Below are 16,469 nucleotides of genomic sequence, written 5' to 3' on the forward strand. Positions count from 1 at the left end.
CCAAAAAAAAAAAAAAGATACAGGGGGGGTCGGGGGTGGGGGGGGGGCGGGGGGGGGGCGGGGGTGGGGGGGAGTCCAGAGTATACTACTGCATAATTACATCTTGCCATCTAAAACAGGTATTTGAGTACAAACTTGCTGCAGTCTTTAGAAATTGAGGTTATTCAATGTATATGAACTATAAAGTCATGATCTGTCTCTTGCTAAGACTGATTTCTAAACTCAATTTGGAACTCACCCAATTTTAGACCATTGAGGTGCTACCTGGCCTGCAGTTTGACCATCAAGTAGTTAAACACAAAAGAAATGCCTGGGAAGGCAGACAAATTAGCCATTTGTGTAAGGGTAATGATTTGCTAAATGCCCTAGCATTTTTTTCTTCCCTGGCAGAACTTTAAAATAGAGCATTTTATCATCTTAATGAAGATCTGAAAAAAAAAAACTAAAGTTCACTTAACAAAGTTGGGGGAAAAAAAGGAAAAAGTTATCCATATTCTTTTATATACAAGAAAAGCTGTTGGCATTGCCAGAAACTTGAAGGCTGCCTAAGACAGTTAAAGGCAAGCTGGATAACACCCTTCTAAAGCCAAATCCCTGAGATCTAGCTTTAAAAATTAAAAGAATAAAGCTGTCTTATCTAGAACACTCTGAGGTATATTAGTTACATTTTTCAGAGTGAAAGGCACATCTGGCAGGGCTTAATTTTTAACCCAAGTGCAAATATCGTACTTTTATGGAAATTTTTATCTTTTTTATAGAGAAACGGTGAGAGACAGTCTTAGGAAAAATTTCAATGAATCACTAAAGGATTCTGAGAACTTTACTTGCTTAACAGTTTACACAGGTTCAGAGAAATTCAAAGAAGTGAGAGACATTTGCCATCATCTACTCCAATATCCATCATTTATTGATGAGAAAAATTGGGAATGAAGGGATAGGCACAAACAGGGAGACCAGAAACCAAAATCCAAACTTGCAGGCTGTCAGTACTTTCACTATTATAAAGATGACTAAAATAAGAATTTGAGAGATAGACTGAGAGAGGCCAAGAAAATGCCTAAACTTGCCTGGATCCACCTCCCAGTACAAAACTTTGATCTTCCCTAAGAGATTAAGTTGTCAAATGTTACCTTACAATTCTAATGTTAAGAGCCAAGTGCCTGGACATTAAATGCTTGCAATACCATAACTGTCACGAGCATTTAGTTCGACTGGAAATCATAAAACATTAGTGGTTACTGCAAAACCTTAGGGAGCCCTGAATAAGAGAATTACAGGTTCAAGTCCTGAGGGTTCAAGTCCTGAGTATCGTTCAGACCACACCCAGCACATTGTTTCCTTGTGAGCAGTGAGCTCCCCATTCAATGGAAATATTCCAGTAGAGCTGGACAACTGGAGAAGTTTCCTGGGTGGGTGAGAGATTCCATGATTTAGAGAACTATACTTCCTTCAACCAATGGAGAGGATACAAGAAATGTATTTAAAAGAAAAAAATTTCAAGAGAAAGAAAACTCTTGGCAGTAAGAGTTGTTTACCTCCTTGTATTATAGGTGGAGAAACCAAGGCCCTGAGGGGTTAAGCATGTCACCCACTCAAGGTCACTAGCGTGATTTATTGACAGGTCTGGAAACCAGCTCTCCATATTCCCAGCAGAATGCTCTTTCTTCTCTTGTATTTAAAGAGAACCCAGTAGTTTAGCTGGTTTGTAAAAGAAAGGATCTAAACTCAAAGATATTCATATACTGGCCTTTTTTAACACAAAGTTCACTTGTATGTGATATTAATGCATCTCTAGGAAGACACACTACACAAACTAAACATTGAAACTTATAGATCCTAAGGCAGAAATCAAGAGATACGAAACTCTACCATCAAAAAAGGTATAAACCTTTAGCCACTGATGACTACCCGCCAGAGAATACAGGAGATATGGGAGAAAGCAGAAGAAAATACTTTCAAATGATACTATTAAAAGAAGAAAGGTGTTTGGTGTAGTGATAAAACATACATCTTAAGGAAGAATCTGAGATGATGCTTCTAAAAGAAGAAAAAACAATAGATTATTTTTAAAAACACTTCAAAGCCTCTCAGGTAACCATCAATTCTATATAGAAAGCTATAACCTGCCCAATGTACAGGATACGCACACCATGAAGGTTGGAGAGATTATGACTAATTATATGGAAGTGAGGACGTTGAGTAACTTTTTGTACAGTATCCAAATTACTGAAACAGAATGATTTTATTTTCCGAGTGTTAAGCCATACCCACAGGAAACAAGCAGGGCTATTCTACCCTAGCAAAGCGCCTTAGCTAGTCATGCATTCTGCAACAAGTCTCCATGGCAAATTTCCTAACACACACTTCTAAACACAAAGAACTCCTCCTCCAAGTGAGTGGTAACGAAGAGCCTTGTGCAACTTCACCCAGAACGAAATCCTGCTGCTCCTGGGATCTTTTACGAGAGGATCGTAACATTATCGTCACCTTGCCATCCTAAAATTATGTTAGAATTATAAAATCATAGAACTTCTGGAAGCTACAGTCAAGCCTTAGAAATAATCTGGTGAATCCAACTACTTCATTTTTCAGATGAGAAAATTGTTACCCTTCCCCCTCCCCCCACCCCGCCTCAAAAAAAGGAGAATGACTTGCCCAAGGCCACAAAATTACTTAGCAGCAAGGTAAGGACTACCACCAAGGGCTCAGACCCATCAGTGTCTCCATGAAGCCACAGAAACGGCCTGTATCATCTTAAAACTGGTCACCAGACATAATCTAGGATGTGGAGACCTGTGCTCTGAGTCTATGGCACCCAAACATTGAGGCAGTAACACATAAACCAGGGGACACACGTGCACAAACTTCTCCCCGGCACCACTGGGACTTCATCTCTTTCTCTCAACCTCTGGGAGTGTAGGTGATTAAGAGTGACCTATTACCATTACTATAGGAATAACCTTGAATCCCTTTGATAAAATAAACTTTGGAATTTTAATACCAGTAAGATGACTTCCTTTAAAACACCTCAGGGTGAATTGTGACAAGCCAGTGTATTGTGACACAGGATTGAGAACTGCTCTTGCAAAATATAAATAACCAGTACAGGTGCAGCAAACAGTGTGAACACAGGAATCCCATCAACAATACTGAGGATTACGTCTGACTCTGCCCCCAGACTCGGATAAAGCAGCTTTCAGCAGGAAATAGGCACTGTTGGACGGAACAAGTTTAAACGAGCCTGAAGGAGAGGCAGCAGTATCCTCTCTCTGGGGCTTTCTCAAATCTGGACAAAAGACTAAATGCTGAGAATGCTGAATTTGGCAATCCTGTGTGGGAATGATGTCTGAATTCCAAGCCCCGAGTCTGCCTTCGGTGTTGGCCTTAAGTTATTCTCTCTTCACTGCAACATTTTTAAGTGCCTCCTGTGTACCAAGATCTGTGTACTCCAAGTTGAGTAAAATAAAATCTCTGCTCTTTGTCCGTCCCAGGGTCTCCAAAGTGGGACGCACACGATACCACATATACCATTGAGCCGTGAGAATAAAAGAACTTTGATTAATCGGCCTCATCTTTTTAACTTGTATGTGTGTTTGTAATTTTCTGTGTAATATACATGGGTACACGTGCTCCAGAAATTAGGAAGAGGTGAGCAAAAGTTTGGGACCATGGATCTAATCCCTCGGTATGTAACTGTGGCTCACTAAAGCTATAACAGGACAGCAGATCAGAAGTACTTGGAAAAAGATCCCAGGTGATCCCAAATCAATTGGACTGTGCAAACCCGCAGCACCTGCCCATCCTCAACATGGCTTTTGAGATTCACTGAACTAGCCGGTTTCTCAAAATGCAAACACACTGCCCTTGAAATGCCCTTTAAGTGGGGTAGTCACATAAATATATACTTCTGAGGATGAAATGAAGAGACCAGGATGAAATAAGGAGTTATCAGGAGGTCCGATCACTCTAGCTACAGGTCACAAGTGGAAGAGGAAAATGTAGCACATTTGTTCACCTCAGCAGCTCAAAAGTGCCACGACGGTGCTAGTTTAGGCAACCTAATCTGGACAGTTGCCAATGATTTTTGTTTCCCAAGCCTCGAACAGTGAGTTCTGTACGGCTCCAAGTTGAGAATATGGCATTTTACTACCTCCAGTGAGTTCTAAAGGACAATGCTCTACAGACAGGAGCGTGCTCACATAAAAATGTGATATTTCTTTGTGGTTTTAGGTACTAATGTAAAATAGCCCTTTTCCTTATAGGACAAGTCTACTCATCAAAACTGGAGGAATCTACTAAACAAGGTCTCTACCACTGGTCAAAATAGCAAAAACATGCTTTTCTATGAATAGAGAGGCTTGAGAAGTGTCAGGGAGAGGCACCTCGCCTGCATGAATTCCCTAAATTTCAAAAGAACAGGAAAAAAAAGAGCCCCATCTCCTCTACCCAGTCTTCTTTCCCTCACTCCCACTCAAACCTGCCCACTTAATGTACCTTTTTGCGGGCAAATTGCTCTTCACTGCAAAATGATTTTTTTTTCAGTAAAAAAGTTAAATTTCACTGTGCTGGAGGAAAATTATTTCAAATACATAACTAACACGTGAGACAGGAAAAATAAGGAGGGGGAGCTGGGGGCCAAAGAATGAGACAGATTCCAAGGCAACACGCTGCAATACTCAATAAAACCCCATTGGCAGAGAGCAAGCTGAACACCTCCCACTACCCACCTGGAAACACAGCAATGCTCTGGCCTGCATAGAAAGGATTTCTTCACAGGGTCAGTTACTCCTTTAAAATTATTTATTTCTAAGAGGTCCCCTTCCTTGGCTATAAGGTAAAAGGAAATTCCCTTCACCCAAGGACCTCTCAGAATCCCTTCCTCTCGCCAACAGTTCTTTCACTGTTCTTGATTTAATCACTCGACTGGCCACACAACGCAAGAACAAGCGCATACACCAAGCCCTGCATTCAATTACCCTATTCTTTATTGGTCGTACTTACCAATACCACCTACAACACCTATGTCAGATTCCTCTTCTTTTCTGAAGGGAATGTCTAAAGCCTCAGGTCTCCCTTTGAGGAGGGAGATTTCAGAAGTCAGAACCATCTGAGTGACTTGCCCAGCCCCAGGCAGCTCAAAAGTTCTGTGGATTAAGGTACAGCAGAAAATTGCTGCCCTCCATTCTAGAAGGTTGAGCAGAGAATATGCTCTGGGACTTTGATTTTCTTCCAACATCCTGTACTTCAGGTCAGCATTCCTGCTTTAAAAGGCCTACTTGGGTAGGAAGAGTCTTTTCACCAAAAGAAACCTGCAATTTCCCTCCTCCTTCCGTCTTGTTTTTGCCCGGCTCCCCCGCGCGCTCCAGAACCCTGGGCGTTTCTCGGTGAGTCCAGAGTGCAACTGGACGGAAGAGCCAGGTCGCTCTACCTGGATGAGGCCAAACTGGAAGGGGATTCACTCTGACTGAGGCACAGGTGTTTCTTCTCCCCACACGCTGGAACCCAGAAAGCTCCAGGTGTTTCCCCACGAAACGTGCCTAGGTCTGCAGACCCAGGCCAAGTTCTAGGCGCCCTCAGCCTACGGATTATGAAGCTCTTGCCAGCTGAGCCGGGGCCCGCGTGAGAAGGGAAGGTCTCCTGAAAAGGCTGCCAGGGGCAAGCGTTTCCAGATTCCTTCCTCCTGCTTGGCCCCAGATGCACTTGCGGGGGGTGGAAGGGTTAACTGTGCCCCAAAAGTCTGGGGAAAAAAGCTGCTCGCGGCTCGGACCCGGACTGGCAAAGTCTGGAAAGCCCGCCGCGCGGGAGTGGGTGCCGAGCACCCCACGCACAGGTGACCCGCGCCCGCTCCTCGGGACACTGGTAGGTGGCATGGGATTGACCACCGGCTCTACCCGCCCAGCACCCCTTGTCCCCCCACCCCCACCGCCGGCGCCCTCACCCCGGTACTCACAGCGCTTGGGTGAAGGCGCTGAGCCCCTCGGGCACAGCAGTCAGCCCCTTCCCGGAGCAGTCCACCCGACGGTCGCCGTCGCAGCTGCAGGGCGCCGCGCAGAGAGGCGGCGCTGCGCCGCTGGGCTCGGCCGAGCCGCGCAGCCCCAGGGCGAGGAAGCAGAGTAGACCCAGCGGGCCCGGCATTGCTGCGGCCGCCTCCCGCGCCGGCCTCTCCCGCGGCGCCGCTCGCTCGGCGCGCCTCCGCTGCCCTCCGACGCCCCCCGCCGCCCCGGGGCGGCCGGCCTGCGGGCTGGGGCGGGGGCTCTCCTCTCTCGGCGGTCGCGCGGGCTCGGCCCCTTCAACAGTCCACGGCAGCAGTGCAGGGACGCGGCGCTCCGGAGTTTCGCCCTTCCCGCTGCTCCATGGAAGCGCAGAAGCAGCCCCGCTCCTCCGGCGGCTCAGGCCAGCCGGCCCGGCCGTGCGCAGCTACCGGGGCCGCGCTCTGCCATCGCACCGGCCTCCCCGTCCCCGGCCTCCCGCCGCAGCCTCTCTTCAAGGTTGCGGAGCGCAGCCTTCAGCCATGCCGGCCCCTCGCCCCAGCCCCCGCCCGGCTCTCGTACAAACACCCAGGCTCCTGCTCGCTCTCTCGCCGCCTCAGCTCAATCTCCTCCCGTCCTTTTCCCTTCTAGGGTTGCACGCTCGGGTTCCCAAGCCCCCAGCCGCTGGGTTATGCAAATCACTTAGGTACATGCAAAACTAACCCTTCTCCTGGAGCGCCATTGGCCCGCGGAGGTCTCGAGCTCATTACTATGCAAGAAGGGGAGCCGCCACTGGCCAAGAGTAGGACCAGAGGGGCGTGTTTATCGGGCGTGAGTGACAAGGTGGTGGTGGTGCTGGTGGTGGTGGTGGTTCAAGGCAAAATCCCCGACTTGGCTCGATTTGCGTGGCAGACTGTGGATGGAAGGTGGACGTCTCAGAAGAAGAAGAGTCTGGTTTTGTTTTGTTTTGTTTTCCCCATCCCCCACCCGTCTTCTTCCCTCTGCAGAAACTGGATCTCCTAAATTGGATGACCTGAAAAGTAGAACTTGCCTCCAGCATTCAGTTAAGTTTCAAATGACTCTCCACTGTTCCAAAGGGTGAGGACTTTGCCAGCTGTGCAAATGGAAAAAAGATTTTGAGGAGGAGGGGGAAAGCCTCCCTTCATCTGACATAAATATTTAGGTTTTGGCTATATACTGAATTAAAGCAGCGTACCCCCCACAAGCCTCTCAGTGCATCTGAGATCTTTACACCTATTTTTATATGCACTGGGTAGCTAGGTCTTAGCAGTTAACCACCAATGATACCAAGCTTTGGTGATCTCAATTCAGACTGCTTTCTCACGTTCTTTAAAATCCTGAAACATAGGAATCTTGTAAGGGGCAAGAGAGGTGATGTTTCTGAATACTGGAAAATTTCTCCAGACAAGAGAACATTTGAGTGCTAGGTAACTACCACTGAGAAGTCAAACAGCAACTTTGGCAGTCCTTCCTCTTGTGGACTTCTGTGGCTTAATAGACCCCATAGAATCATTATTTACACCAAATACTGCTTTATGGGCACCTCTTTTCTTACTTTTGTTACTTTCCACTACGCCTTTGGGTTGTTTTACTATCATTATTAGACAGTTTTCATGAATACTTTAAGGCAGACAGTGTTAAAAATATCACTATCATAAAGTTTCCACTCATGTCACCTTAGTAAAATTAAGGAAAATGGAAATAAATTGATACAGACCTAAGAAGTTTAAAATGAAACATTGCCATCATCTTTGCATTTGAGAGTTTATCTTTAAAAATAATGCCCAGTTGGGCACATGACTAATATACAGTAAATTGATTTATATGCTAGAGAGTCAATAAATACAAACATGCCTTGACTTCAAGTTTTTAAGAATGACCTATTTCCTCTAACTGTGGATCTGAAAGAGAACTCAAAGCTATATGGACAACCCTCTGGTTTTATAGATGAGAAATCTGAAGCCCTCGGTATTGTGTGCTGCCCAAGATCATCACAGAGCAACTCCTGATCTCCCGGCTCCTTGTCTCGTGCCCTTGGAGCCTTCCCTAAATTGGTGCCCATTGTCTAAATCATTTCCATTATTTTCTAGCAACTCTCATGAGAAAGTGAAATGAGGAAAAACTGTAAATTGGGTTTCTTTAACTGATTCTTTTAAGACCACTCTTTTATAACAACACTGAAAGATGACAGAATTTCTCCTGCCAAGGTATCACTTTCTTATGCTGTTTTATTTTTATTTTTTGAAGATTTTATTTATTTGACAGAGGGAGACACAGCAAGAGAGGGAACACAAGCAGGGGGAGTGGGAGAGGGAGAAGCAGGCCTCCCGTGGAGCAGGGAGCCTGATGCAGGGCTCGATCCCAGGACCCTGGGATCATGACCTGAGCCGAAGGCAGATGCCTAACGACTGAGCCGCCCAGGCGCCCCTTGTGCTGTTTTAAAAGGAGAATTATATATTATACTGATTGATTTTTTTTTGCCCAAATAACTCATTTCCTTTCTTCTAAAGTAGTGGTTTTTAAACTTCAGTAAGCATAAGAATTGCATGCAAAGCTGGATTAAAAACAGAAAGTGATTTAATAGACTCGGGTGGAGCCCAGGAATCAGCATTTTGATACACATCACATGAAAGTGATATAGGGAGTTCATAAACCACATTATCCTTTGCTTCCAAGGAATAAAATATTAGGGCTGGCAACTTAGGTGAAAGGAGAGATTCAGATTTTGGAGAAAGGAGAGATGTAGATTTTATTGAAGGATAAATTCCTATTGTCTATCAGGTGAAGAAGGTAAGAAAGGAGGATTCCAATTTGCAGCGTGTCCAAGAAGACACAATTTCAAGAGCAACAGACTTGGGTAAGGAAGAAAAGAGGTAATATCTGTAAAAGTGTTAATATCTCTTATAGTCCCTATAGTATATGTGCTTTACATTAAAGATAAATTGGCCAATTAGTCTTCACCTCTAGGATAAGATGTCCTAAGAGAGCAAAACAAATTAATTTTTCAGATTCTATCCCAGAGGGGTGCCTGGGTGGCTCAGTCAGTTAAGTGTCTGCCTTTTTTACATAAATAAATACAATCTTAAAAAAAGAAAGAAAGAAACAATGTTACAAATGTATTTGAAGCTCCCTTTGTACCTCTCTCCAATCTTTTTCAACTTGGGAAGTCAGCCCTTTCCTAAATTTTATAATTAATTTCCATGCATATTTTCAGTATTTTCATGCTGTGTATCCCTGAGTAATATATAGCCTTGCTTTGCAAATATAAATAATATCATTCTGTACTCCTGTGCAACTTGCTTTTTTCACTCAACCTGTGAGCTTTATGAAATTTGTGTTCATGAAATATGTGGTCATTGTAAATTCATCTTTATTATTATATAGTATTCTATTTAAAGAACGTACCCAGTATTTATCCATTTTATTGTTAATATTAAACTTATTTCTATTTTTTCTAACAATGGTACCATGGATATTCTTGTACAAGTCCCCTTGTTCATGCATGCAAGAGTTTCTCTAACATGTTTCCTTTATATACGTGTATGTATGTGTGTGTGTGTGTGTGTGTGTCTAGGAGTGGATTATTTGCACTCACCATTATTGGATGTTGTAAAATTGCTTTCAAAAGTGAGTGCACTTACTTGTGCTTCTCGCGGCAGAGAATAAAAATTCCCATTTCTCTATATTCTACCAACACCTGATATTGTAAGACTTAAATATTCATAAATCTGATGCATATGAAATGCAATCTCAGTGTAGTTTAAATTTGAATTTCCCTGATTTACAGCTGCATCTCTTCTCTATTTATTGGACATTCCAGGGTGCTCCTCTGTGCATTTGCATTGCCTATTCATTTCCTTTGCCTGTTTGTTTTCTATTGGGTTGTTCATATTTGTTTTTATTGTTTAGGGCCAGATAGTTAATACTTTGGGCTTTGTCAGCCATATGGTCTCTGTCACAACTATTCAACTCTGCCATTGTAGCATCAAAGCAACCATAAATAATATATAAACAAATAGATGAGGCTGTGTTCCAGTAAAACTTTTTGGGCAAAACTAGATGTTGGACTAGTTCTGGCCCATGGGCCATAGTTTCCCAGCCCTGTTTTATAGGTGTTAATCCCTTACTGAAGTCTGATTATTTTTGAAAACCATTTGCAGGATTATGTGAAATTCATAGGGACATACCTCAAAGGTGATCATCTTTTTTTACAAGTTGAGATAGAGCACTTTCAAATTTCTGGTCTCTGTGGTGAGCTCATGCTGAAGATTATATTGCAGAATGAACTAAGAAGAACCAATTGCAAGCCAAAAAATGCCCCTCTTTCTGGGAATGAATGGTCCAGAAAGAGTCCTGGGCACTCATGGTTTACCTTATTTTCCATCCAAAAATCACCCCAATATTTTTGACCTGAGACAATCCCATGACCTATGAAAAGTGGCTATTGACTTTATAAAAGCATGAGTGCCAAACCTGCCACTCAAAGTTAGAAGCTGAATATGTATATTAAAAATATATGTTTATATTTATATTAGTATGCTTATATATATAAACACACATACGTATAAATGGGTATCTATATGTACATATACATACATAAACATTTCAAAACATGAGAGAGTCAGGGAATAAAGAAAGAATATCACACCCATCAGGTATCTGGTATATATCTAATAGTTGAATCCTCAAGAGAGATGCTATTGTTTCTAAGCTATGAGTCCTCCACAGTTGCATTTAGGGCTGGCAGAGCTCCCCCACTGGTTCAGAGGCTTGCAGTCATGCTATCATGGTCTTAAATAGGTGCTTTCACCCACTTGTCCTTTTCTTCTGTGTCTCAATGTCCCTAGAGTGGTCCTGTTGTGCACAGGACCTATTGTTTAGGGATAATTTACAATGAAAACAATCACTTTGAAGCACACAAAATAACAATGTAAAATTGTTGACATATTAAAAGTTGTCCTGTGCCTGGATTTGGGCTTCTGGGCCCATTTTCCTCTACTACCACATGCGCAGAACTGATAGATCTTGGGAAGTGAGGACTGGCACCTTCTAGTGTGACTCACTGAAGTCCATTCTTGACACCAGCTCTTTTCAAGACATCACTGAAGAGTTCTTAAGTTTCCTGACCTGGTTGGACATCCTGGGGTCAGAGACCCTTTTCAGTAGTTCTGAAGACCCATATTGACCCCAAATTTCAAAACATTTAGATAAATATCAGAAATATTTTCCTATTCATGCCTAATCCTTTCTAAATCCGATTTTCTTATCCTGATCTTTCCCTTTCAAATCTAACCCAAGAGAAGAATGACATTCAAGGGAACAATCTCTGAATGACAGAACCACATGTGGAAACCAAGGCCCGAGTGCATAAACTACTGGAGAGGAACAGAACTAGGCACAGGTAAATAAGCATTATAGAAGCCAGGCATTGTAACAGATCGAACAGTAAAGGTAAAAAAAATAAAATCAGAATAGAAATCTAGAAAGATTATCACCTAGTCACGCTGAGAATTTGTTAGGACCAAAGTACTAACACAAAATTCAGTCACAGAATTGGGTTCCTTTTTACTCTCTTGGAATTCCAAATAAAAGTTTGAACGTTTTAGGAAGACCACAGCATAAAGACAAGATTTCAAAGAACTACATGCAAAATGTCAGCATCCCACAAAACAAGTGCATACAGAAGACCAGCGCTTGGGGTAGTTTTTACCTGGAGGCTGAAATATCCCGGAAAGCTCTTCTTTGTCTACATGAACATATTTGGAAAGGAATCTAGAAAAGAAGGCAGTAAGAGAATTTAAACTCAAAGAGAAGCTGTGGGAAGATGGAGAGAGAAGACATCACATTCTGTAGATTCTTTCTATTCCTGACTTAGACACCTAATATCGTGTCAAGAAGGACACTATTGAATACCTCATGGGTAATTTCAAAACCTTTCTTTTTGTCTAGTGACAGTAGTTACCACGACTCTCTTCAAAATAAGGAGTGGCAATCACAATGAAAACTTTAATAATCCTAGGACTTTTGAAAATGTTTTTAAAATCTTTTTTTGAAATGAAAAAATCAGAGACAATGCTTTTATGAAATACAGGCAAACTATCAACCTGAGCAAAGAAAACTATGGAGACTAGATCAATGGTGTTGGACATTAGAATGATGCCAAAAATGCTATTCTTGGAGTCTGGTTGGCAAACTCTTAGTACTATTTATTAAACTCTTCTTTGCCTCGTGTTAGTGTTAAAATGTATGGATTCAGTTCATATAATGCGATGAGGAAAGTTAAAAAAAATTTCAATATAAAAGTGAATGGAGAACCTTGAGGTGATAGAGAAATATATATATATTTATCTTTTTTTTAGTGAGCTCTACACCAACGTGGGGCTCGAACTCATGACCCTGTGATCAGGAGTCACATGTTCTACCTACTGAGCCAGCCAGGCGCCCCGAGGTGATAAACAGATTATAATAACTTTGCCAGCTTCCTCCTTTTATTTCAAAATAACACAAACTTGTAAAGATTTCCAACATTTTCTGGATTTTTTTTCAAGGAATTTTTACCATGTATTTACTCCTCAGAATCTACTCTGCCAGGGAGTAGAGTTTAGATTAATGTAGGCCAATCTATATATAAATCACCTGGGAAAGATGTTTAAAAACTCCCCCTCCATTGATTCTGATGTCACAGTCCTGGGATGGAGCCCTGGATTCTCAATATTTAAAAGTTCCTGACTCTGATGTAGTCTCCGACCCAAATTTATGACTTTCTGCTAGAAGATTTTGCAAGTTTGGGTCCTTTGAGAAGCAAACACCAATAATAGGATTGCTCATGCCAGAAATTCATTAGGGGAAATGTTTCTGAGGAAAAATGGGGAGGGGTTGGACAGAGGGAGACCTTTTAGAGCCATTAGACCAAGACACAGGTTTGACTCCAGGTTGGGAGAGAGGGAAGGACAAGAGGTTGGGTGAGTCTTAGAAGTCCAGTTCTATCAAGGTTTGGCAAGACCAGTGGGGAGACCCCAAGAGAAAATCACCATCAGAAGAGTCCCTTATCTCCTGAGTAAGCCTGCCTTAGGGTCTTTGCTGCTGTGCTCGGTCCCTGATTGGGTCCAGCCCAGTAATATGAATAAAAAATGTAGTGAAGGATTTCCCAGCAGGACTGTGAGCCAGTTAGCCTCCCTATAGTCAGAGGTACATTTCCATGGCAGCTTCACCAAAGAAGGTATGGCAAGGAGTCCCTCCCTTCAAGCAGCTTCCAGTCCAACTTAATTTATGGAATTTAGAAAACCTAGGATTAAGAAAGGACCTTAAAGAAAGTGTTCAATCACCTGTCTGAGGTTGAAGAATGTGCAACAGTATCTCTGTCACTCTTGGATACATCATATTCACATCCCCACTGGTAGCAGAGTCCATCTTTGAGCAGTTTGGGCTGTTAGGAAGTGCCATCCTCTGTGGTGCCAAACTCTTTCTCCTTGATACTTTAAAATACTCAGAAATACAAAGAAATGTGGAGATCATATGTAAAATCCCCTCATTTAACAGTGAGAAATCAGACCCACAGAGGGTAGCTAAATTACCCCCAGCAACATACCTGGTGAATGGCAGATCTGGAGCTAATATCTAGGTCAATTGCTCTTTACACTCTATAATTGGTTTAATTTGTGTTTTTAATTTAGAGGGAAAAGAGAAAAATTTTCACAAATGTAGTGTCATACAAAGCAAGTTAATCGCAATGCCTCAGATGGTCTTTGGTTTATTTAAGGAACGTACCATGTCCTCTCTGAAAGGACTTTTCTCTTGATCAAACATCCTGTTTGGGCTCGGGTGAAGATAACGAAGAGGCAGAAAGCCAAAGATAATTTCCAGTTAACTAAAGTTGTTCATTAGAAGCCCTACAGTAATATTCTATGAATCCTCCTTCTGCGCAATCCCTGACAACTTATATACTGAATGGTAGGCAGATATTCACCTAAGTTGGTTATTTGTATAGGTTTGTTCTGTTTTCTTTTAGGGTGTATTTGAGTTTCCTCATTTACGATGTTTTGACTTTTATAAAATACATTTAAATATTAATTTTGCATTTAAAAGAAAAGATTGGGTACATTCCCCCCAGAGTCCCCCCCAACAAGAGAAGAGAAAGTCTGCAGAGAGGTCAGGCCTCAGGGCAGGTTGATTTAGCCACTCAGTGATGTCATCAAGAACCTGAAGTTCTTTCCATTTCTTCTCTGTGCTCTCTTCAGTATTGACTTTATCCTCCGGCAAGCACATGACTGCAGCAGCAGCAGTTAGGTTCCAGAAAGGGAGACGTCACATGTCACACAGCGTCACAGGGAAAAACGTCAGGGTGGTCCAGAGGCAGAAGACCTCAGCAAGCCGAGGGCTTGGGCCACAGTTAGATTCTAGAACTCAGAACAGCCAGGCAGAAGACACACAGAGGGCACCATTTGGGGGCGTGGAGATTCCATGCCTTCCTTCTCCAGGGGTGCCGCTCTCCTCCTACTTCCCCACCTGTTCACCGACCCCAGAGCCAGATGGGATACATTTTTAAATCTTTGGCCTGATCTTTAGTCAGCAAGAACTGCTAGAAATTTCTAAAATAGAAACAATAGCACTTTGGTGCCATCTTGTGGTAAAATATGAAAAGGTAGGAGGAAAAAGATTATCCACATACAGTATAATAAATCTTTGAGGTTCTGTGCATTTACAGAAAGGTGGGAAAGAAGGTGTGTGTGTGTGTGTGTGTGTGTGTGTGCTATTGCCTCCTTCCCTCCTTAATAAGATTTAAAATGAAAATATTTATAATAAAATTCCAACGTTTCCAATATTTGCAAATTTTAAAAATGGTTTAAATGATGGTTTAAAATCTTGTGTTTTGTTTCCAACCGTTCTTCTCACACAGTTATTTATATATTCATGATTTTACCTTGCTGTGGGGACATCACACTTTCTAGGGTTAAATTCTCAGTGTCTACTTCTGCTTCTACCCATGGAAGCATTCACTCTATGAGAGATGGCGTGATGATCCAAGTTGTAATCTGGGAAGAAGAAAGAGGCATTTATGTCTTGGCTCTGCCCATATCCATCTAGGGAGCGAGTGAGCTCTGCCCCTGCAGGATGGAAAGATGAGAGCTGAGTCATGGTCCAGACTAGGTAGGTCAGTCTGGCTAATTTGAAGAAGCATATTTGCTTCTCAAGCCTGAGGTATGTGCACTTGCCCAGTCTTTAATAGAAAGTAAGCTCTATGAGGCAAGGGCTTTATTTTGTTCTCTACTGTATCCCTATCCCCTAGAACATAATTGCCACATGGTAGATATTCAACAAATATTTGTAATATGAATAAAAAATAAAGGGGATATTTTGGTACCCATCTGCCAACTCATTTGTCTTACTTCCTGCCATATTCAGAGCCACAGTGGGGGGAGAGCGATACTGTTTATTGGGCCCTGTCAAAAACTCAACTTCCCAGATATTCACATGGGTAGCTTCTGCAGTTCACACTATTCAGGTTTCTCTTCTAATGTCCATCTCCTCAGAGAGACCTTCCCTGGCCTCACTTGCTAAAATAGCATTCTTTCATATTGTTCTCAACAAATACCGCCTGCTGTCTGTTCTCAGCTCTGGATATACGGCAGCGAACCAAACAGAGTCCTGCCTGCCCTCAACATTTATGATCTTGGGGAGGGAGCGGGCTTACAAAATAGACAAATACAGATCAGCAGAGGGTGAAAGAGTGTACAACAGCAAGTGTAAAGGCTTGTCACGTTTGGAGACATGAGAAGAGTGGCAATAGAGGGAGTTAAAGTAACTTTCTTTGTTGTCTTCCACGAACAGGACGCAAGCACGTCAGTGGAGTGAGGTAATAAAAGATTGACGCAGATGTTATCCCTATAGTATCATGGTCTTTTCTGGACTTTTTGTTTTGACATCAAGATCAGCTGACAAACTGTTGCTGTTTTAATATGGTTCCAATATAAGTTCTTGATCTACCTGGAATTATGGGAAGTAAGCCAATTCAACGAGGTAGAACAAATCACAATACTGTTTCAGGCACCATATGCTAGGTGATAGGGGTACCAATGTAAATGACAGAGTGGTGATCCTTCTTGCTGTCATGGAACTAAAGTTCTAATGGGAAAAACAGAATTAAGTGCATAATATAAACAAGGCATTGCCACATTAACAGAGGATGAGGAATGTGTATTTAGGCGGAGCGAACAGAAGCCTTAACAGAGGTGGTAGCTCCAGTTTACACCTGAATGAGGAGCGGCAACCAGTGGGAAAACCAGAGGGAGAACCTTCCAGCAAGCGGCATTTGGTGTTGGGTAGAGCCAGTGGACCAGGGGGAGGAGAGGAGGCTTGAGAGGGAGTAGGGAATGGAGAATGCAGAACCTTTTCAATCCCGGCAAGTTGTTCAGACTCTATCCTAAGTACCCTGAAGAGTTTTCAGGACGGAACAACACAACTGGTTCAGGCTGCATTCAT

The 16,469-nt window shown here is 42.7% G+C and overlaps 1 protein-coding gene across 1 annotated transcript in view; it reads right to left on the reverse strand.

Annotated features, from left to right (window-relative positions):
- Positions 1–6,189, reverse strand: part of LGR4 (leucine rich repeat containing G protein-coupled receptor 4) — a 99,595-nt gene extending 93,406 nt beyond the window's left edge. The window contains exon 1 of the mRNA XM_032413852.1: positions 5,951–6,189. Coding sequence (XP_032269743.1) covers positions 5,951–6,135 — 185 coding nt within the window. The 5' untranslated portion in view covers positions 6,136–6,189. The remainder of the gene's footprint in view (positions 1–5,950) is intronic.
- Positions 6,190–16,469: the final 10,280 nt, after the last annotated feature.

Source organism: Phoca vitulina, unplaced genomic scaffold, assembly GCF_004348235.1.
Source record: "Phoca vitulina isolate PV1807 unplaced genomic scaffold, GSC_HSeal_1.0 scaffold16, whole genome shotgun sequence".
Classification (NCBI taxonomy): domain Eukaryota; kingdom Metazoa; phylum Chordata; class Mammalia; order Carnivora; family Phocidae; genus Phoca; species Phoca vitulina.